The 27,986-nt window shown below is 49.1% G+C and overlaps 1 protein-coding gene across 1 annotated transcript in view; it reads right to left on the minus strand.

Moving 5' to 3' along the window:
* Cfap46 (cilia and flagella associated protein 46) overlaps window positions 1-6,226 on the minus strand; it is a 95,122-nt gene extending 88,896 nt beyond the window's left edge. Inside the window, exons 1-7 of the mRNA XM_075974885.1 lie at window positions 6,122-6,226; window positions 5,766-5,890; window positions 5,475-5,606; window positions 4,792-4,856; window positions 2,889-3,053; window positions 1,770-1,893; window positions 1,184-1,278 (exon numbers count right to left, since the gene is read on the minus strand). Coding sequence (XP_075831000.1) covers window positions 1,184-1,278; window positions 1,770-1,893; window positions 2,889-3,053; window positions 4,792-4,856; window positions 5,475-5,606; window positions 5,766-5,890; window positions 6,122-6,170 — 755 coding nt within the window. The 5' untranslated portion in view covers window positions 6,171-6,226. The remainder of the gene's footprint in view (window positions 1-1,183; window positions 1,279-1,769; window positions 1,894-2,888; window positions 3,054-4,791; window positions 4,857-5,474; window positions 5,607-5,765; window positions 5,891-6,121) is intronic.
* Window positions 6,227-27,986: the final 21,760 nt, after the last annotated feature.

Genomic DNA, 27,986 nt, shown 5'->3' on the forward strand with positions numbered 1-27,986 from the left:
CCCAGGCACACTGTGATCTCCTCTCTCTCCTCAGGACCAGGCACATTGTGATCTCCTCTCTCTCCTCAGGCCCAGGCACACTGTGATCTCCTCTCTCTCCTCAGGACCAGGCACACTGCGATCTCCTCTCTCTCCTCAGGACCAGGCACATTGTGATCTCCTCTCTCTCCTCAGGCCCAGGCACACTGCGATCTCCTCTCTCTCCTCAGGACCAGGCACATTGTGATCTCCTCTCCCTCAGGACCAGGCACATTGTGATCTCCTCTCTCTCCTCAGGCCCAGGCACACTGCGATCTCCTCTCTCTCCTCAGGACCAGGCACATTGTGATCTCCTCTCTCTCCTCAGGCCCAGGCACACTGTGATCTCCTCTCTCTCCTCAGGACCAGGCACACTGTGATCTCCTCTCTCTCCTCAGGCCCAGGCACACTGTGATCTCCTCTCTCTCCTCAGGACCAGGCACACTGCGATCTCCTCTCTCTCCTCAGGACCAGGCACACTGTGATCTCCTCTCTCTCCTCAGGACCAGGCACACTGTGATCTCCTCTCTCTCCTCAGGCCCAGGCACACTGTGATCTCCTCTCTCTCCTCAGGACCAGGCACACTGCGATCTCCTCTCTCTCCTCAGGACCAGGCACACTGTGATCTCCTCTCTCTCCTCAGGACCAGGCACACTGCGATCTCCTCTCTCTCCTCAGGACCAGGCACACTGCGATCTCCTCTCTCTCCTCAGGACCAGGCACACTGCAATCTCCTCTCTCTCCTCAGGACCAGGCACACTGTGATCTCCTCATTCTCCTCAGGACCAGGCACATTGTGATCTCCTCTCTCTCCTCAGGACCAGGCACATTGCAATCTCCTCTCTCTCCTCAGGACCAGGCACACTGTGATCTCCTCCTCACTCTCCTTGGCAGGCCAGCAGGGCTGTGAGAAGCATCTGATTCAGCTGGGGACTTTTTTCACCCGCTGGGACTCTGATCATCCCCCCTTTGCTTCTCAGTAATGGATGTGGTAAATGGGGGTTACTTTAGGCCCTCCCCACAAAACCCCTAGTACCATCTCATCTAGGACAGGCCCTATAGCCAGTCCTAAGCCCTAAAACTCCCTCTCACTGACAAAGGGCACCCTAAGAGAAGAGACGGTGTCCCGATCCCAGCCTGAGCTCAACTTCCCCTGACTACTTACGCTTTTAGTGAATTAATGTGGTAAGTGATGGAGAGACTCGTGGAATGCTTTTTCTCTTCCCTTAACTGATGATCATCCATTAGCTCATGACGCACCTGTCCGGGAATGCAACTGCATGTTACTTTGCGTTCAAATGAGGAACGAGAGATGCATTCAGATTTTGTGCCTACGTATTTTTTATTTCCCCTATAAAATTAATGTTTGTAATTAAGACAAATTCTCACTAAGTTTTATACATTTTTAGATATGGTTTATGATGATTCTTATACATCAAAATTAGCAGGTTGTAGACGTGTTGGGGACATGGTGCTATAGCAATTACTTGTATTTCACAAGTTTTCTGTGAGTATTTTTTTTTAAAAAATTGATGCTAGAACAAAAGAAATACTTAACCAATAGTAGTGAGAGAACTTTGCTCTTCCCTATAAGATGAACTGCCTGTTCTCTTCATCATTTTTGCTTGTTTTGTTCACATATGTGTATGTTTTTATATTCCTCAACAAATGGACTTTTTGAGGCTTTCTGCATAGTCTCTGAATGATTGACAGCGCCACTCCTTGCCTTTCCTTGTAACGTGTCCGCTTACCATGACTGAGAACATCTGCCTGTACTTGTGTGGCACATGGGTTTTGACGAATGGTGCAGCCGTCAAGCAGAACTTGGCAGCATCCTCATTTTTCCCGGCTTGCAAGTAGCATTCAAGAAGTTCCCTGGACAACAGAAAGCAGCAGACATTAGCCTTCTTAGCAGCCTTCGGCTGCAAATCTCTGAGAGCCAGGGTCTGCGCTTTTGCAAACTCTGTGTTTCACGAGCTTTAAAAATGCTTCCCAGGAAGCCGGGCGGTGGTGGCGCACGCCTTTAATCCCAGCACTTGGGAGGCAGAGGCAGGCGGATCTCTGTGAGTTCGAGACCAGCCTGGTCTACATAGCTAGTTCCAGGACAGGCTCCAAAGCCACAGCGAAACTCTGTCTCGAAAAACCAAAAAAAAAAAAATGCTTCCCAGGAAAGTGCCCTCTACCCGCCAGGATCCACAGCAAGGCCAGTGGGAGTGGAAGAAATGACGGCAGACAGCACGGGTGATTGGCATTTTAATTATCAAGGACATTTCCGGATGGCACTTTGAAGGCAGATCTCATTTGCATCAACTTTCTCTTAGAGGTTCCTCCCATTGGCCACAAGCAGGTGCCCCAAGATTGCAGACTGTGGTCTAGACTTGGGTTGACATCTTTGGTGCTGGGATCTACATTGTCAAAAATCCACTTGGTCTCGTGCTTGCAGAAAGATCCTGAGAAAACCTGGGAGAGATCGCCTCTTGGTCTAGCTGGCACAGTGACCAGGCATTTGCTGACAGTTTGTGGCTTCCGAGCAGTGACCTCAGAGCTCCCATGCTCAGGCACCTGGGAACCCAGATGTGATGCTCATATCGGCATAGCTACTTGCCAAAGTGCCTACTAACACCGAAACCAAACAACAACAACAAAACTCTACTCACTAAGGTTTTAAAAGCATGGGCCAGGACCAGTGATGGAGTCACATTTCATCTTCTTTGAGTCCTGAGGAATCTCTAAGACCTGCTGCAATAGCCATAGATTCTAGAAAGAGTGCCCTGACAAGTCAGGAATCCAGCCCCTTCCTCGGGAGAGAAAGAGGTTCATATGGCCTGAGTCACAATAAGTATAGGACTTGCCCTATTGCCCCCACTCACATCATCAGCTCTGCCCGCCACTCCTTGTCCTCTTCTTCTGTCTGGTTTAACACGGCGATGATTTGAGAGAGGCTGGGGATCACAAATTGGTGATAGCCAGGCTTGAGGAATGGCCGCACCATGTTCCAGTAGAGAACAGAAGCATTGAACACCAAGAAGTAATACCTAGGCAGGGAGGGGAAATCAGAATGCTTGAGGCACAGGGCTGGGGCATCCTGATTCTTGGACCAATTCAAAAGGGGTGTGGAGGTGTGTCCCATCACCATCAGATGCAGGCACTTCATTTGACACACTTCTCTCCAGCCTGCATCAGCACCAGGATGAAGAGCCACCCCTGCCCCACACAGCCCTGTTCCACACAAGCAGTGGCTGTCTCGTGGTGGTGATGACATGGTACCTTAGTCCACAAATTAACCATGCCCCATGAAAACACAGTCATGAGCAAGGAAGGAAAGAGTGTGGAGGCCGGGCGGTGGTGGCGTACGCCTTTAATCCCAACACTCGGGAGGCAGAGGCAGGCAGATCTCTGTGAGTTCGAGACCAGCCTGGTCTACAAGAGCTAGTTCCAGGACAGGCTCCAAAACCACAGAGAAACCCTGTCTCAAAAAACCAAAAAAAAAAAGGAAAAAAAAGAAAAAGAAAGAAAGGAAGGAAGGAAGGAAGGAGGGAGGGAGGGAGGGAGGGAAGGAGGAAGGAAGGAAGGAAGGAAGGAAGGAAGGAAGGAAGGAAGGAAGGAAGGAAGGAAGGAAGAGCGTGGAACGCTTCTTGGAGGAGATGGCATCCTACCATGACCAAAAAGAAGTCCAAGACTCAGCCAGCAGCTGAGCGGACAAAAGATGGTCAGACACAGTGTGTTGCAGGTGGAAATGGGGACTGAAGGACAAACTCCATGTCTGAGCATAAACCCTTGTGGAGGTGATGAAGGTGTGTGGAGAGGCACTTCCCAAGCACCTCCCTCTGAGGGGCAGGGCAGCATCAGAGGGAGTCACACAGGGAAGCTTCAGGACTTTCTTACCAGAAAGCCACTGTCTGGAGTGGGCAGCCCTGCTGTTCTAACACTGATTGGTCATCAGACAGGCCATGGCTGCTCATTACCCAGGAAGGAAGAAGGGAAACCAAGTGACCAGCAACCAGACTAGTGAGTCGCAGTGACCAGCTCAGACCCTTGCAGTGGATCATGGCCAGGAACTGAAGGCTGTATTTGGAAACATCCACTCTGCCGAGTTCTCTGGCGCAGGGTCGGCTCCTGACCCCTGGAGGGAAGGCCTATGGGGCTGGACCCTGGACCCTTGTACCTGTGCAGTGTGTGACCTGAGAAGGCTTTCAACAGATGAGCAGTGGGCATGGGCAAAATGAATGAAAGCCCCTCTAATGCTGGGTCCCACTGCAGTGTGCCAATGCCAGTGTATGCTGACTTAACGTTTCAATAGCTGAATTTGGGTTTGAGTGGAAAAAAGACAGCCACCAACTAGAAGTCTGTGCTAGGGTTTCACAGACTCACAGCTGCAAAGACAAGAAGAGGGGAAGGGGTAAAGGACCACAATCCAACCAGAGGAGCCCCAGAGTGTGCCCTTCTCCCTTCAGAAAGGCTGACGCCCAAAGTCAGGAACAAGGGGTCCTGGGGGACGGATTGGAAAGGAGGCCATAGAGAAAACACTTTGACAGCCATTAACAAATCCCAACAAGTCCCGAGCACGACAAAGGATGCTGCTCTGGGAAGTCTGCATGAACATGGATGGTTCTCCCAGGTAATAAGACAAGCCTGTGCCATGACTCCATTCAACACAAAACAGAAAGGAGAGGGGATGGATGGAGGGAAGCATAAATAAATAGCATCACTTGGTACCTTCGGGCACCAAAGTCTTACACAATCCTGCAGAAGCAGACAGTTCCGCATGCCTACCTTGGTTCTCCTTTTGCGAAGTTTATAGCCTTCATGTACTGAGTCACGCAGTTCTCAAATTCCTCCTAAAAGAGCCCAGTGAATGCACAGGTAAGGCGCTTTTGCCACACAAGCAGCTGTCACCACGCATCTCCACTTCCGTCACCAAATGCAAACTGCGTGGCACCCCAGCTTCTGCACAGAAACCGCAGCTGGCTGTGCCCCTGAGTGCCTGACTCTCCCAGCTCCCTCTCTGCCCAGCTCAGGGATGACTAGAAGACAGAGAGACCATAGCACTGCCGCATGGGGATGGGAGGTCAGACGGACTCATGTTGGACACTGCAAATGCTGAGTGGAGAGAAAAGCACAGACGGGAACTCTGACTGTTGTGCAGCATTGTAGAGGAGAGAATGGTTCCTCAACTCCATCTTGCTTAAAAGCCACTTTTTTTAAAAAAAAAAATGTACATGCATTGGTGTTTTTTGCCTTCATATATGTCTAGATGAGGGCATGGGATCCTCTGGAACTGGAGTTACAGAGAGCTGTGAGCCACCATGTGAGTGCTGGGAATTGAAACCCAGGTCCTCTGGAAGAGGAGTCAGTGCTCTTAACCCCTGAGCCATCTCTCCAGGCCAAAAGTCACTCTTAACACCTGACTTGCTGCTCTCCCCAGGGGGGGTGAAAACAGACGGGGATGTTCTCACCAGGTTTTCCTCTGACTGTGGGGCACAGAGCTGGGCCCTGCACAGGTGTGCCCGACCCAGAAACTGAGTTACTGGCCCCTTCACTTTGAAGTACATCTGGATGCAGTCGTCGCTCATTTCAGGCTCTCCCATCTGCAGGAGATTGAAACCAGGGAAAGTAAAGCTTGGTCATCCCCGTTCCCACAACACTCATCGGTGTCCCACCCACCCTCTTCTGCCATTAACACTCCCAAATGTGGGGGGGGGGGCAGGTTCTTCGTGTGCCAGTGCCAACCAGGCCCGGGGCTCCACCTTGAGTGCCTGCTCTGCACACAGCACGAACAGGTCCGGGCTGAAGCTCTCCGAGGGGTCGAACTCCGATTTTCCCAGGTTTGCGGACTTGATCAGCTCATAAGCTCGTCGCAGGGCAGCTGCATCTGTCGGGCAGAGGATCAGCAGAGGGGCCCGGCATGGGTGTGTCAGAGAGATACAGTCCCCGGAAAAAGCCTTCCTCTGGCACAGAAACACGGGTCTGAATTCCTAGTCAGGCTGCCCACAACCTTCCCTACTCAACAATTAGGTCAGGCTCAACAGCTGTAGCCACCGCATCATGTGCCACTCTCTTGGGCTCAAGAGATTCCCATCAGCAGAGCTAGGATGAGACCCACCTTGTTGGTTCTGGGCACGGGTCAGTTCCTGCGTGATAACCAAATCCATGGCGCCTAAGGCCCACAGCCAGACAGCGACTTCGCTGCTGTACCAGTAGCGGTTGGTTGCCAAGAGACGGATCCACACTGAGGACGCGGAGGGGCGGGGCGGGGCTAACTTGGGGAGGGAGGGGGTAAGTGACTCCCGGAGTAGAAAGGGGAAAGAGGCGGGGAAGGAAGCAAGAAGGGGTGGGGCGGGACTGGCGGACACAGAGTGCGGCCAGGTCAAGAACTTTTGAGTGTTGAATTGGTACCAACGCCGTGCTTTCCTCAGTTTCTCGCCAGGCTGCGCTCACCTCCCATTCTTCAGGTCCCGCTTTGTTGAGTTAGGGAAAATATGAGTTCTTCATAAGACCTCCCTGTTATGGGAGAGCGCGGGTTGGACGCACGTCTGCAAGAATCTAACAGAGGATGTCTAGAGGAGTAGGAAGGAGGGCTGTTGGGTACCAGCGGACAGGGAGGCTGCCAGTCTGGGAAAGAGTCTCCCTTTCTATTTTCAGGTGCCACCTGTGGCAGGTCTACTTGTGACATCCATCTAAGCCTTTAGGGATGTGAGGAAGGAAGACTGAGCAGATCCGCCTGTAGCTGCCGGGACAGAAGCTCCATTCCCAGGGATAGGAGCAGTCGTGGAGTCAGCAAAGGTGGGAAGACTCCTTTTATGCTCTCTAGGGCCGTTGGGCGAAGAAGACTCTCAGAGGACTCCAAATAAGACACGGTAGTCTTGGAGGTCCTAGCTGGGCAGAGCCCCTGGTTATTGTTGGGGCTGTGCTTCAGCAATGGTGGGTGGGCAGCGATGGAGACCCCCGGAGCATCAGGTGAGCAGGCGCGTAGGCAAAGACAAAGCTGGCTCTAGAAGATCAAATAAGCATTTAGAACGGAGTGCCGTGCAGAAGGACAAAAGCATCCTAGGAGCCGGGCGGTGGTAGCACACGCCTTTAATCCCAGGACTTGGGAGGCAGAGACAGGCGGATCTCTGTGAGTTCGAGACCAGCCTGGTCTACCAGAGCTAGTTCCAGGACAGGCTCCAAAACCACAGAGAAACCCTGTCTCGAAAAACCAAAAAGAAAAAAAAAAGCATCCTAGGAAGGAGCCGCAGTCCCCAAGGCCACGCCTCCAGTGACCTATTTCCTCTAGCCTGGAGCCACCTTCTAAGGAATCCAGAGCCTCTCAAAATAGCGCCACCTGCTGGGGCTATGAGTCAGCACATGTGCCCGTGAGACCTTAGCAGGTACAAAGAGAGAAACAGACAAATTTGTCTTCAAAAGCAAAGCCTTCTGAACTTTGAAACAGGCTGTTAGGAAAATAAAAAGGTAGAGCACAGGTTGGGAGAGAACATTCACAATAAAATCTCTTTTACAAGATCAAGAGTTCAACAGATGAATCATAGCAAGTTTAAAAGCTGCTAAAGACTTGGATGTCAGACACGTGGCAAAGTGAGATACATGATTATCCAGCCAGCACAGAAAGAGTGCTGACGTTGTCACTAATCACAAAAGAAAGCACCAAGAGATGACTCCCACGTTCAAACCCATTAGTGCAGCTAAAATCAAGAAGCCAGGGAGGACAAACAGCTGCATTTGCCACACAGCTGGTGGGAATGTAAAATGACAACCGAGGGGAAACCATTAGCTCCAGGTAAACTGAGGCATGTACTTGCCTGATGACCCAGAAATTCTCCTCACATGTGCTTGCCCCGAGGGATGGACGCATCTATCCTTGGAAGTTCTGTAGAGAGTGTTTGTGGCTGCTTTATTCATAATAGCCCGAGGGTAGAAACGACCCAAATAGCCAACAAAAACCTCAGGATGGCCAGTTACACAATGGGCTATTGCTCTGCAATAAGGGGAAAAGGAGGAGTTGATCTGGGGGAGAAAGTGAAAAGGCGGGGGGGGGGGGGCAGCAGACCAGAGCCCTGATAGAGACCAGACCTTAGTTTCACTTCACTTGAGTGGGACAGAGCTGAGCAAGCAGGTCTCATGAAACCACAACCTATGGGTGACCATCAGCCAGCACCCCCCCACAAGCCCTTCTGCTGGATCAGCAGGCCCCAAAAGCCCTTCTGCTACGTTAGCAGATCCCACCCCCCAGACTTCTGCAGGCTAACGATAGCTTTTCCTACCCTGCTGCTGGAAGGTCCCCAACCACCGGGACCTTCCACCAATCAGCCCCAGATTAATCCCTCCTCTCTGGAATTCCCCAAACTCCACTCAAAAGGAGCTTGTGACCTTCTTTGGGGGTCACTTTTTTGCCACCCCATGGTTGTTGGTCTTCTTTGGGGTTTTTTTCTCAGACCCTAATAAAGGGAGATGTGGGGGGACTGGAAGGAGCAGAAGGAAGAGAAACTGCAGTGGAGGTATAATGTATGAGAGAAGAATAAAAGTTAAAGAAAAAAATGAATCTTGGCAGGCAACAATACCATGATGAGTTCCGGCAATGTGGAGACAATGGGCCCAGACCCAAGTGTGTATGCATGTGTGGTCTGTGTATGTTGGTGAACTGTGACAGTTTCAGCTTGAGAGGCTAGGGTGTTACATTCAGACTGACTGTTGGCTGGGATTGATGGTGAAGGTGTTGGTGGTATACACACATGGTACATAGTCATCAGACCTCAGAGGTTGGGATTGGTCTCTTAGCTGGCAGCATCTTGGTTTATGTTCTTGTTCCCTCTGTGAAGGAACCAAACAAAACCCAAAGCCAGAGAGGAACCCCACCTGGAGGGAGTGCAGTGGGGCCAGGAGTGGGGAACCCCACCTGGGGGGAGTGCAGTAGGGCCAGGAGTGGGGAACCCCACCTGGGGGGAGTGCAGTGGGGCCAGGAGCAGAGAACCCCACCTGGAGGGAGTGCAGTGGGGCTGGAGCTCCCTGGGGCCCTGGGCAGGTCAGACTGAGATTTCAATCACACTGGGTTTGCACTGGGAGGCTGGGGCATCTATAAGGTACTTTCTTATTTTCTAGAACTTGTGGGATGCTGAGGATGAAGATCTGTTGGGGTGGCCACCGAGGTCTGGGGGACACATGATTACAGGATGTGGAGGAGGTTATGGCTCCAGCTACTGCCTTGTATCATCCAAGATTTGTCTTTCACAGGTCAATCAGGGAAGAGATTGGAATCCAATACTGAAGTGTGGGTGCTACTGAATATAGGCTTCTTTTGCAGCTTCATGAGGCAGGAGAATGCCATGGACCATCTATGTGTGGGTGTATAATAAAGCTGGGTATGGCTGATACAATTTTGAAACTTAAATGTCACATTTTCCCAAGGGTCCCAGAGCAGTATTCCACCCTAGAGACAGAAGCCCCAAGTCCCTCTAAGTTGACCATCTCTCCATCCCTAAGACGGCACCGTTATGAGTCTTTGCTTATTCATAAAGATTCTCTGCAGTGTGTACACTGCAGTAAATATAAAGATGTTTACTTCCACCAAGCAACCATCGCTCACGCATTATGTAGCAAGATCTCGGTTTCCAAATCCAAGCACATCAGATATTGAAACTTACTTCTCTGGCTACATAGTAGCTATAAATATGAAGGCTGCAACACAAAATATTTTTTTCTGACTACATGTGCCTCATTTTGCCACGGACCACTCAGGTCAGCTTTTAACTCCGAGAGCGTGAGATTGTGGGGTTCTTTGTGTCACCCCTGAAACTCACATCCCTTCTTGCAGGTGCCACCCACCATCCTTTGTCTGCAGAAGTGCTGGAGACAGAGCAGCGACTCCTGGCTGACAGCAGAGACCCTGGTGTCAGGCTCTTCCGAGGTGGGGCTTCCTGGGACTGGGGTCGGCACGTTTTTATTCAAGTCGTTCCTCATACTCCTCTCTGCCTCTCAGATGCCCAGGTGCCACTGGCACCCATCTATAGCAGGAAGTCTTTAACATCCTTTCAGGCAGTGCTGAGGTCAGTATTGAACAGGAAGATAGTAACCAAGCTTTCTGAAGTTTTTGTGGGATGTGTTTTCCTCCACAAAGGAGACATTCCCACCTTCTCTAGACACCACTGGGTGTCCCATAAGTTAACCTTGGGCGGAGTTGAGTTGGCATGGGGGCCATAAGCTATGGCAGTGTTGCAAGGTTCTCTGCTTCTAAAGAGTGAGCCCCAGGAGTTTCTACACACCCATCTAATGCGATTACAACTTCCCGACTCCATGAAGTTCCAGTATTTTACCAGAGCTTAATATGTCCAAGGGAGCAGACACATAGACTCTCCTGCCCATGCCAGCTGGTGAGCAAAACTCCCAGAAGGTGGACAGCCAAAATGCACCTGGAACTCTAGCAATAGCAAGAAAGGGCAGGAGGGACACTAGCTACTCTCAGAAGACTGTGGTACTACGGTTACCTGGGAGTTTCCAAAGTTGGGAAGGGAGGGTCTACAGGGAAAAGTAACTCCCCCAGGGGAACACAAAGGTGGCCTCCTGATCCAAAACATTGGTTCTTTTCCTCCGGACACAGCCCACCCAGACTGCCTAAGGTTTGCCTAGCTAACCACTACCTGCACATGTCTCCACTGGTGGGCTGGAGCTTATCCCCGGCTGAATGTCCCCTGGAGGAAATCGGTGGGCTGCTGGTCTGCATCTCCCACACAAGGAAGAAACCGCCGTGGGGAGTGAGTCCTCTATTCACTGCAGGCAGCAGCCCGTGGTGGCTTTTCCTGGCTGTGTGCTCACTTTGAGAACCACTGAGTCTGCTTTATGATGGGATGAGAATTCAAGCATGAAGTATGGGCGAACACTGGGCTGCAGTGACCCTAAGTGGGCACAGTCTGATCAGAGGCCATCAGGAGATGTGCAAATCGGATCCATGGCCTGCTCCAGAGGAGGTCCCATGGAGGTCATGATGGGCGTGGAGGGAATGCTCAGGCGGTCAGCGGGTCCTCCAAGTCATCTCCTGTGTGTGCTGAGTGTACATGTACATGTGAGTGTGTGAGTTAAAGGCACATGTGTGAGTGCAGAAACATGACTGCGAGTTGTATGTGTGTGTAAATGTGATTGTGTTGATATGTGTGACTGTGGATATGTGAGTTGTTTATGAGTGTTGGGCAAGTAATGCGTATGAGCACAAGTAGGTGAGTGTATACAGTGTGCGATGTAAGTATTCCTGAGTGTGTCTATAAGAGCATGCATATGACCTGCTGCTGCCCAGGAAGCAGAGATACAGTCCTCCTACCCTCAGATGTTACCAGAGCAAATGTGTGGGACCAGGCCCTGGGTGTTGATCAGAGGACAGACCAAGCCTATACTACCTGGTTCCTTCCAGGAAGAGGACGCTGATGACTTTAGGAAGTGTAAGGAGAGCACAGAGCAGGAGAAAATGACAACTTAGCTTCCATCTTTGCCTATCTCAAGGAACAAGCCCAGGACAGAAAGGACATTGCCTCCCTGGGCACATGGCTTCCTGCACTTCCCTGGAGGGCCATGGGAGGGCTCTGTAACCCCACCTTGCAAACAGTGAAGTGTTACAACATCCTGGCAACCCAGCACCCCAGCTACCCTAAAACCCTAACCCCCAAATTTCTTCAGCATGCCAATATCACCAACATTCCGGCATCCGCAGGATCTCAGCATCCCCCTTCTAACTTTCCAACATCTCCAGCATCCCAGTGTCTCCAGTATCCACCATCCCAGCGCACAACAACCCCGACATCCAGTATCCCCAGCACCCAACACCTGGCACCCCAGCATCCTGAGTACCTGGGGTATCTCTAGCACTAGAAACTTCTCAGAATCTCCAGGAAATGGTCCTATGGCTTCTACCACCTTCTGCATTTCAACCTGAGTCTTTCTTCATTGACCAGACTTGTCCCTTTTGTCTCTGGTATGTCAGCACCCCTTCACAAAGGAATACGTTCAAACAGGCCACAGAAACCTTCCACTGCACTTCCATTCCAGTCAGTCAGGTGACACACGGATGATATTTTAGTACCGCGAGAGCATATGTAAGGATTCTATGGAAATGCTAAACGGCTTATTCATTATTTAGCTGACATTTAGACTTTACTTGGCTTCCTGTGTTTGCATCTGAGAGTGTGCAACTGTCGTTCTGTGCTTCTTGCTTCATCTCTGCATCCCCCAGTCACAGCGTGGCTCAGGTGACCTGTGCACATCTATTCTGTTCTTGTCCACGGAAGTGGCGATGCACCACCACCTGTCTTTCGCACTTTCTTCTACCTCAGACATCCATCTACTCAGCATCATTTACCAAGGGCCCACGTGGCAGTCACTGCAGCTATGGCCACTTCAGATCAGGGCTTCTTAGGCTCAGCACGGAGACACTCTGGATCGCATAGTTCTTTAGAGAATGCCATGTGCATAATGGGATGTTGAATGGCATTAGCTCTCAGGAGCACTGCTTTCCCGCCTGGGTTATAGCACCCCAAAATGTTTACAAACGTGCATCCCTTGGGGTAGAACTGCAGTAGAGACCCCCAGGTTATCTCCATATCTCTCATCTATTTTTGTTTGTTTTAAACCATTTTAACTTACTTTATTTTTAAAATCATAATAATCACATCATTTCCTCCTTCCTTTTCTTCCCTCCAGATTCATTTACCCCTCCTTGTTCATTTCAGATTCATGGTCTCCCCCATTAATTGTTGTTACATGCTTATATGTACACACACACACACACACACACAGAGAGTCATAAATACAACCTGCATAATGTTACTTGTAGTTTTGGGGGCTGACTATTTGGTTCTAAATAACCAATTGGTATACTCTTCTGGGGAAGACTACATTTCTCCTGTTCTCAGCATTCCCTAATTGCCTGTAGTTCTTTGTGTAGAGCTGAGGCTTCATGAGGTACCCCATCCCACCCTCATCCAGCATACCATGTCTATTGATGTTGTCTTGCTCAGCTCCTGTTTATGCATTCATGGTTGTGAGACTATGGGTGTAGCTTCTGACATTTACTAGGAGACACACTCTCAAAACAAACCTCCTGGCCTGACTCTTGTGATCTTTCTGGCTCCTCTTCCGCCATGTCCCCTGCACCTTAGGTGTGGGAGTCACTCTGTAGATTGATCTCTCGGGACTGGACTCCACAGCTCTGCATTTCAACTGGTGGTGGTTTTCTGTAGTGGTCTTTGTCTGTTGCAAAGAGAAGTTTCCCTGATGGGGGGTAAGGACTACACTTACCTGTGGGTATAAAAGCAAACATTTAGAAAGTAGTTAGGGAGTTTGCTGGTTTAGTTAAGTAGTGGTTATAGGTTGTTATCTAAGATCCATGGCTTTCCTATAGCCTTGGGTAGTTAGCTAGGTTTCCAGTACCAGGCGTGATTTGCCTCCTGTTGAGCAGGTCTTACATCCGTCTAGACAGTCATTGGTTCCCATCAATGTATGCATGCCTACTGCACCCTTAGGGTTACCAGAGCGTGCTGGTCACTGTAGTTCATGGGCCTCACTGCTAGGTGGGACACTAGTTGCTTCTTTCCTTTGGAAGCCTGCATGGTGCCTTCTGGTACCCTAAAAGGTAGTCCTCATGGAGGAGGTAGTGAGTTCAGTTCCAGCTCAGGGGCCTCTGGACCTGGTGTCTGAAGGGCATGTGTTACCTTCAGCAACAGGAACTTACCTTTCTTGTCTGGCCTCCCATTTCTTTTAAGGGAGTAAGAACTTCCCCCTTTCCTCTTGGGTTTAGCATCTGGGGCCCTAGAAATGAAATGGGATACACATTTTATTTGATGTTAACATTTTAATTTTTGTGCGTGCTTAAGGGTCTCCTGAGGATAGAAAGGAACGTGAGGCTGCAGCTGGGGAGGTCCTAGTGCCTGCAGCATCTCAACAGAGGGGTGAAGTGTGGAAGCAGGAGACTCAGGAAAGGGGCCCTGGGGAGTAAGCACAGGGGAGGGGGGAGGTTACTTAAGATAGTCCATGGTCTGGTAAGGTGAGACAGGAGTGGGTGGGGCTTACCTTGCACCCATTTTCTGGTTTCCTTTTGTGCACCTTAATCCTCTAGCTACCTTGTCTTTCTGTCTGTCAGTCTGTCAAGGAATTTGCAGAGTTGTCATGTCACAGGCCCCTGTGCATCTAAAATTTTGTCTCCGTGGCTCAACCGCTCCCCCACTTCCGTGAAGTATTGATTTCTATTTCCTCTGACAAGGAACAACGGGGCTGCTGCCTCACACCCAATCTACACAGGATGCTGTCAAATTCACTGAGTATCACCAGTGTGATGGAGAACATGTTTTCTTCAGCTCCCACAGGAGTCCCAACTTGCGTTTGTTTTCACTAACCAGGGCGTCTTTCTCTGCATGTCGGCTGTTGTCCTTTTCTGTCAGCCGGGCACTGTGTTCTACGGGTAATTTCCGTTAGGTGCCTGGCAAGTTGAGAAGACTGTCAGGGACTTTAAAGGCTAAGGAAACCACCACTTTGTGATATTAATTCAAAGTATGTCTCGTGCTTTGGTGTTATTTTCTTTGATTTTGCTTACTTTGATTTCTGTCAGCCAGAATTTTAAAAATTGAATGTAGCTGAGGTAATCTGGCCGTTTCTGTCTCCCCAGAAAGACCTGCCTGGTTTCAGTCCTCCAAGAAACTCCCTCTGCCCTCCCATAGTTCAGGGATTCCAAGGTCTTGGACAAACCAATTGATTCGGGAGTGAGGAATAAGACAAACCTGTTCCCACACACGCTGTCCTGGTGAGGACTGCTCTGGATTCTTCCCGAGTCTCTGTGTAAGACACACCACCCCGCTGTAGTGTGCCCTGATTTTTTCTCCGCTCTCTGTGTAAGGCTCACACATGCTGTCTTGTGTATTCTGGTCTTGTTCTTTCCTGGGTCTCTGCAGGGCTCACACACGCTGGCTTGTGTATTCTGGTCTTGTTTCTTTCTTGGTCTCTGCAGGTCTCACACACATGGTGGCTTGTGTATTCTGGTTTGGTTTCTTCCTGCATCTCTGTGTGGAGCTCACACACACTGTTTTGTTGTTCCCATCTCCAATATGTTTCTGCATCTGCTTTGCCAGGCCGAGCCTGGGCTGTCTCCGTTCTTAGCATCTTTCAAGCCCATATTTGCATGTTTATGTAAATGCTGCGTCATCTGGTCTAGTTAAAATATATCTATAGAAAACACAAAACTGAAAACACTCCATGACATTTCCTTTAGGATGATAGAGACTCAATTATGGATTGACTGACCACCCTGAGGTGGGGACTCCTGCTCCAGGACCCCATGTGGTGCTCCACCTTCCTTCCCTGCACTTTGCTGATCTTGCATGGACTTTGAGGAATTTGATTTGGTACAGAAGCTCATTCCCCCGTTTCCTTTCAAGCCCCGCTTTTGAAATGTGCTCTTCCTGTGTTTCTGTGCCATTGTGCTGGGTTCAGAGGCCACGACTGTGCTCCTAGAGGTTTCCTGGATTCTACGAGATTGGGGCTGCTGCTTTTCAATCTCATGTAGCACAGGTGTGTGTACACGTGTGTGTTTGCATGTGTGCTTGTACAGGTGCGCGCATACATAAGCACAAGTGTGTGTATCTCTAGTTGAAGGCCACCTTCAGGATAGCACTTCCGCCCTGGGGAAGCAGCCAGGTGAGATAGTAGATCAGTGTCTGCACAGGTCACTTGAGGCTGTCCCCAACTCTCATCATGGGGAATGGGGGTGATGCCAGTGGAGCCCTGTTCCCCCTTCCCTGTGCTCCCCTCTGGCTACTGGTCTGCTTCCTGCAGGGAGAATCCATATGGGCTCATAACCTGACAGTTGGGTTCCACTATCAAAAGTGACTGGGTGAAAGCTACAGGGGAAGGATAGGACCCAGTTTGGGCCAAGAGGTACTTTTCTGAGATGATAACAAGGGGTTCTTCCATTAGTGCAGGGAGCTGGGTCCTTTATCCCTTCAGGGTCTCTTTAGCCTGGGAAACATTTGTGTTGGGTTTATGAGACATATACAGGGTTTGAATGAGTGGGAGATGGGGGTTGGTGTCTAATAGATACTCTGAAAATGGGGGACTTGGAATATTTTTCTACAAGATGGCCTTGCCCCTTGGGCTTCTGACTCCAGAGGCACCAGTGGGTTGCCTCCATGCTCAGGGTATTCTTAGTGACTAACATTCAGGAAGACAGAACCCTGACCAACTACCACCCAGCTCTTCAGGCCATCCCAGGAGGAATTCCAGGAATTCCACAGGCCTTATGCTCTTCTTGGGCACCCAGCACAGGATCTCACAGCCTAGGAACTGAGGTCAATTCCTATTTTCCTAGCATCAGGGCCCAGCAGGCAGCTGTTTAAATGCAGACCCAGGGGGCTGTGACAGGATGCCCTGATCTGAGAGGAAGATGTCATAATTCTACCCCCTAAGCAGGAAGAGACTAAAAGTGAGGTATAGATCATCACCTCACCACCTGATGACCGGCAAGCAAAGGCCATGCTGAACTTTCGTGCTTGGGACAGCCAATCCTTAGACACTTAGTTGCCATCAGCCTCAGCGGGGGCCTCTTGGAAAGTGATGGAGAGGGTCCTGTAGTACTCACACTCCTCCCAACCCCAGAGAATATGTAAGGAGTCTTAGGGGCTTCTTCTGAGGACGTAACCTCAACTGGACACTGGGGGAAAATGGCAAGGGGCCAATCTGTCCCTGTAAGACTGGCCCAGGGTGCTCCTTGAATACACAGCCTGGAGGAGGCGGAAGCTAGACTGCTTTGGAGCTTATATGTCCTAGCCTAGGGGCTGCCCTGGCCTTACGTCTGACATCATGGGACTGGGACCAGAAATGTATAGCTGTTCCAACAGCAGTGGACAATTAAACCCTTCAAGGAAGCATCTTTTGCAACTCGGTTAGCTGTGCCACTTGCTTGTTTCTTCAGAGGACAGTCACCTTCTTTGTGTGCCCTGGATCCTCAGACCTCAGGGAAATCTTGCCCTTCAAACCTTCTAGTTATGCGACAAAGGCAGACTGGCATCATCCACACCTCCATATCCAAGGATCTCACCCTCATATCACCTCCGAGGTCTACCCAAGTTTAGGTGGTGAGATCAGGGGTGTGAATGGGACTAGCTCTTACATCTTTAATTAACCCATTTCTATTAATCTGTGTATCACCAAGAGGCTGCGGCTTGCAGTTAAGGGTCTGGGTCCTCTTCCTTCAGCAGCTACATGGCATCTCCTTGACTCTACCTACTCTCTATATTTCCCGTCTAACTTTACTCTGCTAAGCCATTGACCAAAACAGCTTTATTCACTAACCAATAAAAGCATCACCTGTACAGAAGGACATCCCACATTATTGGAGTCATCTGCCTCGTGGAGAGGGGGCTTCCTATGGAACTCAGGGTGACTCTCCAAGGAATGGTGGTCAAATGTGTGGTGGTACCCATGAAGACTTGGAACACCCAGTAGGGGTGGATCATGCCTCTCTTGGGACTCTAGAGTGTGGAGGGTCCACCCAGGTATGGCACGGTAGACAGGTGACTCCTGAGATGGCTTTGGGGCCACTGCTGGACCCCCTGCAGGCTGAAGTGGATAAGCTGGCAGGTGCTGACAGAGGCTGGGCAACCTTAGGAGCAGCCATGACAGAATGGGTGTTTGGGATGGGAGAGGCAGGACTACAGTACTGATCTGCAGGAAGCCTCAGGAGGTGGTGGCCAGGTTGTCATGACCCACTAAGAACACCTTTGTGAACAGTGGTCCCTGGGGCTTCTGCTTATGCCAGCCTAGGCTCTGGTACCTTGGTGCTGCCTCCCCAACCCCTGTGTGCTGCTTTTGCTAAAATACCCTGAAGGTGTCCTGATGTGGGTGGATACTATACACATGGCCTGAGTCTCTTTGACAACATGCCCCAAGTGGGCACGCAGCACGCTCTTCCTGTCTAGCCAGATGAAGCTTTCTGTGGGGCTTGCTTCTGGAAGGATGCTTCCCACTAGACTGGAGACACAGGTTGCCTTCCCAAGGGATGATCCCATCTGTGGTCCCAGGCTCTCATCTCAGGCAAGACCTGGATCAGTTAGGTTCTCAGAAGAAGTGAAAATCAAGGTGACCTCCCCTGTGTCTGAGATTTCTGTCCTTCTGGTTCCCACAATTGTTAAGTCCCAAAGAAATCACACAGAAATCTACATTAGTTATAAACTGATTGGCCCATTAGCTCAGGCTTCTTATTAACGCTTATAACTTCTATTAGCCCATTATTCTTGTCTATGTTAGCCACATGGCTTGGTACCTTTTTTGGCAACGCAGTCACATCCTGTTTCTATTGTGGCTGGGTCATGACTGCATACTAGGACTTCCTTCTTCCCAGAATTCTCCTGTTCTCCTTGACTCAGCTCTACTTCCTGTCTGGTTGTCCTGCCTATACTTCCTGCCTGGTTACTGGCCAATCAGCATTTATTTAAAATATGATTGACAGGATACAGACATTGTTCCACAGCACCCCTCCCTATAGAGCTAGTGGCTTCTCAAGGCTAGGCTGAGTGAAGTGGGTATTTCTAATTTGCATTGTGAATAGTCTGAGTCAGAACCTCCCTGCTTAGTGATCATGGGGTCAGGTGAAGCCATGCCTGACCCAAAGCCAGGAGGGACTGGGTAATGCACCATCTGACTGTAGCCACACGTGTCCTAGGGGTACAGCCACACAGTTCATCTATGTCTCTCACGGGGCTGCTATATGGGATGAAGAGGGCATGAGCAGAATGTACCTAGAGTTGGGAGTGGGGCTAGGTGGGGGATGGGAGCTCCTGACACACAGTTCCTTTCTTACAGGTCCTGTCACATGGATATCCCCATTCTTAGTAGAAGGAGTTCCCATCTAATCATCCAGTCTGGGCCCCCAGACTTTTCTCATAGGCAGCAAGGCCTCCAAGAGCTCACTGGGGTTCGGTTCCCTACATCGTTAGCATCATTACCATTAACAACACTGCCTCCTGCTGCAGGCAAGGGTCAGGCGTGTGCCGGATGCTGAGGACAATGTCTTGCCAAGGGAACTCTGCTCCTTCGTGCAGGTCTGGAGGCCCTGGGCCGGAGCCACACTCCTTGGTACACCACACGCACCCCTAAAGTAAAGTCCTCGCTCATGCGTCCAGACGTGGGTCTAGCAGTGACGTTATCGGTGTCTACAAGCAAGAGCAAAGCCAACCAGAACCCGTGCTTCCCAGAGGATGGGGAGAAGTGTCAAGGACCAGCCCACGGCTCGAATCTAGGACTTTCATGCTTAAGCCTTTAAAAGGGTAGAAAAGACGGTTGTGCTAGTTAGTGATATCAGTGAATGTCTTGGGAAATCTGGAAATGTTTTGACTGAGGTTGGCTTTAGTTCCATCTCTATGGGCTTGAGGAAGAACAAAAGGCTGAAATGATAGCATGCCAGAAACGTCACACTTCCTGCACAACCAAAACCAGGGCCTTAAGGACGGTGTTTAGGCAAAGCTCCCCCATCCTTGGCTTTGCTTTGAGAGTCCTTCTGTATCGCCCCTTCTCCTGAGTATGTTGGCATGTATGTGAGCAAATACGTGTAAGCATGCCTATGCAAGTATAGGTACATGTATTCTGTGTATGAGTATGCATGTTGTGTGTGCGTATATGTGTGAGCGCGCATGCACAAATGTGAGCATGTGTGTATGCAACTTTGTGAACATGTGGGTGCTGGCCATGTATGAGTATATGTGACCATGCATGTGAATGTGATGGACAGTTTCAGTTGTCACCTGATGCAACCTAGAATCTCTGGTAAGGGAATCTCAATGAGGAATTGTCTAGATCACGTTGGCTTAAGGGCACATCTGTGGGCATATCTTGATTGTATGAACTGAGATGGGAAGACCCATCTACTGTGGGTGGCACCAATCCCTAGGAAGAAGATCCCGGACTATGGAAGAAAGGAGTGAGTGAACCGAGCCCCAGCATGCATGTATGTATTCATTCGCTACTCTCCGCTCTTGATTGTCAGAGTGGCAGGACCAGCTGCTTCACGTCTCTGCCACCTTGGCTTTCCACATAGCAGATGGTGACCCAGAAATGTGAGCCTGTTTGGGTTCATTTAACCTTTTCTCCCTCAAGTTGCTTCTGTCAACAGCAAAGGAAATGAAACTAAGCAAATGTGGATGTGGTGCACACAAGTGTAAGGAAGTGCATACCTTGTGGGTGTGACTGCATACCAGTGCGCGTAAGTGTGTGTATGCGTGCATGTGAGTAGGTGGGTGGGTCCCACGTGCGTGAATGAGTCCATGTACACTGGGATACATGAACACGAGTGTATAACTATAGGCATGTTTAGGGGCTATGAGTGTGGAGTACTTGTGCCGTGTGGTATGTAATATGAGTGTGGGGGTGTGAGCATTTGTGTGCACATATGTGTTCTGGCGCATGTGAGGTTTCCACTTCTTTGTATACACATACCGAGGCAGATACTCTGTGTTCATACCTCCTTAGCTAATGTCACTTGAGGTGGCCCTGTCACAGACAAGTGCCTGGCACATCAGCTCCAAGCCAGGCAGGGGACTTCCGAGGAGCTGACACCAGGCCTCTGGAAAGCACCTGGGCGGTACTGGAGGGATGCTCTGCCTATCAATCTTCTCTCCAATGGACTGGAAAATGGAAGGGGCTCCTGTGTCCATCTGAAACAATGGCATCATGAGGGTCCTGGGAAGAAGGTGTCTCCCTGACAGCCTTATTATGGCAAGGCGGGAGAACCTTTCACTATTTGCTTAAATATTCATAGAAGTATGAAAATTTAAGCATTAGTAATTTGTTCTGTATTCATTATTTATTAAGCTTATTTTTCCTTTTGGCAAGACGATCCTAATCTTTTCCCAGAAAACAATGGGCAAGACGAACAGCCCTGGTATCTCAAGCCACTGAAATTAAATTTTAAACGATTTCCCTGTCTAATATGAAAACAAAATAAAGATGTTTACGAATGCAGACAGGCTGGAAGCGGAAAGTGGTTGAGTGCCTCCTTTCACGAAGGTAAATTTCATTCCGATAACTCCCGGGATTGAGTCGGGGGCTGATTTAAACCTGGATTGTATCTTCACTTCCCCGGGGATTTCCCAAAGCTGCTAATTGCACACACATCCCTTTCTGCTGCTCTGGTGGGGTGTATGCAGGGAGAGACAGCTCTGTCACCTTCGGAGGACCCGAGGAAGCCTCTCGTAGATGGACAGACATGGCCCCAGGGCGGCAGATTGAGGAGCCCACTGCACCAGCTGAACCAGCTGCATTGGAGAGCTGCCATAGCTCCCTGGATAGACTCTCCATCATCAGGAGGAATGGCCATGGGAACCTATGGGCTCTGGTTTCCCGGGATGCAGCAGCGATGGGGGGCTGAACATGGCACACATCTATTCCCCCCTCAATCCAGGTGCCTGAAGCCTAAAATCCCAGGTCAGCAGAGCGGCACCATTGGAACGCTCCAGAAAAGGCAGTCCCTCTCTTGAAGTCTTTGTTCCATCTTCCAGTATGCCTGTCTGGTTTCACACGCCTCTCACAAAGACACCAGCCATCCCATCTAGGGCCAGCCCTAAATCCAAACCGCTCTCACCTGAGCTGCTCTCTGAGCAGGTCACAGCACAGAACAGGAGCTAGACCTCCAGCTCCACCTCCTCGTACGATATAATTCACCCTCCCAGGGATCGCGCACTTGCAAAAGTGGGATTTAGAACTGCTAAGGGCTTTGTCTGGGCTTCATTTCAAGATTTTGATAAAAAGGAGACCTGACTGCAAGACGACACAAACATAAACAAGATGCTGGTGTGAACAGGTACCCAGTGATGCCAACCATTTAGGCTTGCTGGCACAGGTGAGAGAAGGCAGGAGAGTAGCCTGTCCCAGCCTTTCATGGACCTCATTCAGCCTCCCCTCCGTGACAATTCTGCGCTCTGAGTCTGTGCTGAAGAAACTCCTCCCAACAGAGTCAGAAGGAGTCCTAGCCTCAGGTTCTGCAAACAACACCTCTACATCCCTATTACAGTAATCTTTCTGCACTCTCCTCTCATCCCAGGAACCTGTAACCCGACTCTGCAAGTCTGGCATCAGGGCTAAGCCAGCTATTCATAATTTTTACAGATGTAGAGAGACAGTTTGACAAGAAGTAAGAAGGGGACGTGAGACAATACAAGTAGTTGCTAACTGTGATTACGCTGTGAAACTTCCCCCTAAAGAGCCTGAAACCAACCTTTGCATGAGACCCAGTGTAGCCAAAGGCTCAGAGATTGCAGCCCACTTGTCCCGATCTGCATTGTCTGGGATAAGGCGGATGCTGCTCACAGAGTCCAAGGACTGGGATTTCAGATTCACAGAGAGTCGCAAAAAGGACCTCAAGGCCCACCAAGAACTCCTGCTCAGGAAGGGCTCCTGAGGTGGCTTCTTATAACTTCCTGGTCTGCCCCCACAGCCCACCTCGCAAGTGTGTGCGTGCATGCGTGCAGGCACACATGGGTGTGTGCTTGAGATCAGGCTGGTAACTGAACACGCTATGCCAGTTTGCTGCTAAATACTTCATGGCTACATTTCCAAACAGAGGCATATAATTTAATAACCCAAAGTATACTTATCAAAATGAAGGAAATTAACACCAGAAAAAAAATAACTACTGCAAAATAATTCAGATGTCACCAGATGTCAAAGTGTTCTCCCCTTTCCCTACATTCTGTGTCTAAACTAGGATCACATGACTGATTTTATTTTCATATCCCTCATTTTGAATTATGGACTTTCTTTTTAGCCCTGCTTTGGATTACCGGACTTTGATTGCTTTGCAGAGTTCAGGCCAACTATTTTGTGAGGGACGAGTGTGAGCTGGCATTCAGACTTTCCATCTCATTTCATCAGCGCTGGGGTAAGTCGTGCTTTTCATGAAATCTTCCGATTTTTAAATTTTGCTCTAGAGTAATTTAACATACCCTCTGACTTCTCTTGATAATACTTATCTTTTTAAATAATGAAATTTTGGGGCTGGAGAGCAACCAATCGGGTCCTAGAACTCACAAGGTGCTCTCAGCTGTCTACCTCCAGTGCGAAGGATCCATGGCCTCTCTCCAGCCTCCTCGGGCATCGGGCACGCACACGGTGCATACTTACAGGCATGTGTCCATATGCAGAAAAATGATTAATAAATATATCTGGGGGGCTGAGGACAGCTCAGTGGGTAAGGGCATTGCTGTCGAGCTTGGCAATCTAAGAATGATCACTGGAATCCACGTGTGGAAGGAGAGAACCAATCCCCACAGGTTGTCCTCTGACCTCTACACATGTTCTGTGGCATACGCATAAGTATGAAAACAAAATTAAAGTAAAAAGATAATTTAAGTTTGAATCAGTCTAGCTCCTTTTTCTCTGCTTCCTACAGTGTTGAGTTCTAGTCTTATATTCAGTGATTCCTTCATTCTGCTCGTCTGTCTAAAGGACTCCTAGGAGGTTACGAGCTGGGCTGCACAGTTTTGGTGGCTGACCACAGACAGCTAGGACAAGGATTCCTTGAGTGTCTGTGAGGGTGCTTCTGGAAGAAACCAGCAGTTGAACGAGTGAGCTGAGTGAGGATGCACTTTCACCAGTGTGGCTGGGGTATCACCCACACCGCAGAGCCTCTGAACCGGACTGAAAGGCAGAGGTGCACACAGCCTCCTTTGAGCTGGAAAACCTGTTTCCTCAGACAGCATTTGGGTCCTCAGCCCCTTGAACTTGAACTAAATTACCATCTGCTCTACTTATCTTTTATTTATCACCTCTCTATTAATTAACCTATCATCTATCTATGATGATAGATGATATCATTTATCAACTACACCTACTACCTAGATGTCTATCTATCTAGATGCCTATCTATCTTTCAACTTGCAACAGGTACTATCTACCTGTTGGTTTGTCTCATCTATCCATCTCTATCTACCTATCATCTGTCTGTCTATCATGCATCCATCCATCTATCATATCTATCTATTCATCTATCTGTATCTATTTACCTATCATCAGTTACCTATGTGTATCTATTTCCTATCAGCCTACCTACCTATCCATCTATCTGTCCAGTGATCAGGTTTCTCGGCAGCACCTTGCCTAAAATAAATGGTTTTGAATTTTCATTCCCTAAAATCATCCAAGTAAGATGACACATAAGAGGATTTTGAATGTTCACTATCAATGTGAAATATTTCTAACTTTTTTATTTTATTTGACCCACAGGCTATTCCAAAGTGTGTTGTCTAATTGCCGAATGTCTGGCAGGCAGAAGATTTTCCTAGATATCTTTCTGGCACCATTTTTAATTTAATTCTACTGTGATTAGAGAACATTCAATACCGTTTCAACGTCTCGAAATTTATTAAAATCTTATTTTGAGCCGGGCGATGGTGGCGCACGCCTTTAATCCCAGCACTCGGGAGGCAGAGGCAGGTGGATCTCTGTGAGTTCGAGACCAGCCTGGTCTGTAGAGCTAGTTCCAGGACAGGCTCCAAAGCCACAGAGAAACCCTGTCTTGAAAAACCAAAAAAAAAAAAAAAAAAAAAAAATCTTATTTTGGCGAAACATAGCAACTGCATGGGCAAATGTTCCACGTGCGCCTAAGATGACGCAGTTTGAAGGAACCACGAGTGTCCTGTGGGAGCCATGGGGCCATGTGGATGGGAGTGAGTAATTCCCTGCTCCTGTCTCGGCTGCTTGTTCTATCGATCAGGAAAGAGGCTGGACAGAATGTCCCATTGTGATTGCAGATTCCTATATTTCTTTTTAACTCTCAGTTTATGTTTTATTTTTTTATAAACTGTTTGGGCTTATATTTCAAGTGCTTCTGAGAGGGGTATATACATTTATGGTTTGTATGTCTTATTGATGAACTGACCCTTTGTCTCTATATTTTCTAAAATCTGTTTTGTCTGATATCGAGTAATTAATTTTAATTTACTGTAGATTACTCTTTTGTTCATTATTGGCATTTTTGCCTTCTTTTCTCCAAACTTTGTTGAAAATACGGCCTGAAGGTTGGAAAGATAACTCAGCCATAAAGAGCCTGGACTGCTCTTATGGAAGACCCGAGCTTGTGCCCAGAGCTCAAATTGAGGGGCTCTCAACCACCTGCAATTCCAGTTCCAGAAGAGGAGATCTAATGGCCTCATCTGGCCTTAGAGGACACATTCTCACACTGCACCCCACACACATAGCATGACCCCCCACATAAATGAAAATAATAAAAAAGGAATCTTGAAAATATAATCTCTTACACTATAAAGTAGCATTTCCCTTTTAACTTTTATCTGTTTGTTTAATATTTTGACACCTCTGGGCATTGATTCAAGAGCCTCATGAATGCCAGGCAAGCGCCCAACCTGACCCACATCCTGAGCCCTCCAGCCCGACAATCCAACCTTTATAGAGAAGTCCATCCTTCTGTAACTACTGGAGCTGCTGCCGTGGCTGCTACGTGGCTGCTGCCTGGTTTCTTCTTTCTCTTTTCTTTCTTTCTTATTTTTGCCTCTTGCTTTTCTGCTCCTTCCATCTCTCTAGAAGCCAGTTAATATATTTTAACTCTCCTGGCTACGCTTTTCCTCTGCCTCTTTACACAGTTATTTTAATGCCTGCTCGCAGAGTTAGGAAGCAAGCCTTCGACTTTTCTCCGCCTTAGGATAAACACTGATCCATTTCCCATAATGCCGTGCAGCCCCAAGCACTGCCTCTTCTTCTCATATTTTAAATCTATATATTTAGTAAACTCCAAAGCAATATTTTCCTCTTTATGTTAAACAGTCACATAATTTTGAAATAACCAGACAGCAAAGGAATATAGTCCTTCACATTTCATCACATGCATATGGCCTCTGGAACACTTCTGCTTGACTGTAGATCCAGTTTCTATTTTTAAAAGTATTTTCTTACTCAAAGATGTATTTGTATTTGCAGATAAAAATCACTGGGTTTCAAAGTGTTCTTTCTGCTGTCCATTTCCCCTGAAGTCAGCCAGCACCAGTGTAATCCTTCTCCAGCCATTATTCCCTTTCCTCTGACTGCGGAAGAGGTTTCTCCTGGTCTGTGCTTTTTAGCTGATGTTGCTGTGACTTGGTGTGATGTTTTTTTTTTTCTGCTTTGCTGGACTTCGCGAATCTATAAACATGTTTTCTTCTTGGGCAAGTTTTTCCTGCTGTCTTTCTCGTGTCCCTCTGGGACTCCACGCTTGTGTGCAGTAGGCCACTTCCTCCCTTCTATTACTTTAAAATACTCTCTCTCTTTTAGAGTGGATGATTTCTACCAGTGTAGAGATTCAGGCCTGCTGACGAGTCGCTGGGGCTGCTGAGCTGGAGTTGGCGCTCTGTGCTCATGGAGATGACATAGAGCCCCATTCTAGACAGGCTCATTCATGGGAACTGTGGGAAAGCCATTTCACCTTCCACCTGAGGCCAGGTCTCTCTGTTACAGAAGCACAGATTGTGACCTGTTAGTTCACCCAGTAACCAAGGACCGGGAGCCTCAAACCATTCTGCATGCTGTGTGGGACTCCAAGCATACACTGTCCCTGGCTTCAGCCCAAGGAGTTGGGATACCTTTATCGAAGGGAGGTGGCTCACCCAGCCCTTGAGACAGGGTCTGGGCACCCTCAGATCAGGACCCTGGTAGTTGACAGGATGCTCTGCGACCTCCCTATGGCAGGATGGTGTCATGATGCTCACTTTCCTGACAGTTTCCCGATCCTCAAAGAGAGACAATCAATTCCATCATATACAAAGCTTCAGGCTCAGGATACACACCGCCACCAGCTGTGCTGGGAGCTGCAGGCTCAGTACTCAGCCTAGGCCGGGCAGGCCTCTCCCTTGTGCCCCACGTAAGTGAGTGTCCCTTGTCCCAGGTTACTCCTGGGTTTGGGGCGGTGGGTGGGCCCATACCTGCAGTGAATACTGATGACCACCAGGTGGCAACAAAAGAAAGCTGCAAATGGTCTGTGCTGCTCAGGCATCTGCAGCCCTTCCTTCCTCTTCCTTTCCTCCTCTGTTTCTTTCCTTCTTTTCATCCATCCCCCTTACATCTCTGTTTATATGTTTCTGCCTTCCTGCTTCCCTCCCTCCTTCCCTCCTTCTCTTGCTTCTTTCCTTCTTCCTTCCTGCCCTTCCTCTCCCCCCCCCGTCCTCCTTCCCTTTCTTCCTTCCTATTTTTGAGGGTTTACTTAGACTTAGCAAATATCCTGCTTTTAGTTACATAACGCCCCCCCCCCCCGCAGCTGGACAGATCTGTGTAAAAATAACACTTGTCAGGCGTGATTACCTTCCTGTCCTCTGAGCTGAGTTGCCTCACCTCCCTGCGGAGCTATTTAAAGCCAGGCAAGAGGCAGCCCGTCACCCATAGGCTTTGAGGCTACAGAAGGCCTTGGGCAGGGGGGCGCAGGGACACCTTCACCTGGCCTCCTGGCTCTGGCTGTCATGCAAGAGGAAGCCCCTGGAAAGAAAGGTAGTGTTTAGACTTCAGCAGAACAAGACACAAATGGGATTCGCATGCTTTCAAAGCCAGTGAGTCTGGGAGATAAGGAGAACTAGGCCTGGGGGAGGTGCTGGGGGTGGGGCTGAAAACACAGTGTAGATATGTCTGCCAAGTGTAAGGGTCGCAAGAGCATGGCAAAGGGACCTCTGTTCTGCTGTAAAGAGTTGGAAACTCAAGCGGGGATGAGCAGGCCATCTCCTGAACCAGGCAAGACTTCAGATAGAGGGATAGGACACCAACCCAGTCACATAACCTTTGTCCTACATACAGTCTGTCCTGCCTAGGGACTTACTGGGGTAAGTGTGACCAAGAGATTGAGGTAGCGGTCAACCAAAGACTGGTCTAGCCTAAAACCCATGCCAGGAGAGTCAGCCCACCCCTGACACTGCCTGGAACACCAAGACGTACAGGCTGGATGACCCGGAAACCAAACATGACTGGAGGAAAAAAATGTC

Source organism: Microtus pennsylvanicus, chromosome 5 (assembly GCF_037038515.1).
Source record: "Microtus pennsylvanicus isolate mMicPen1 chromosome 5, mMicPen1.hap1, whole genome shotgun sequence".
Classification (NCBI taxonomy): Eukaryota; Metazoa; Chordata; class Mammalia; order Rodentia; family Cricetidae; genus Microtus; species Microtus pennsylvanicus.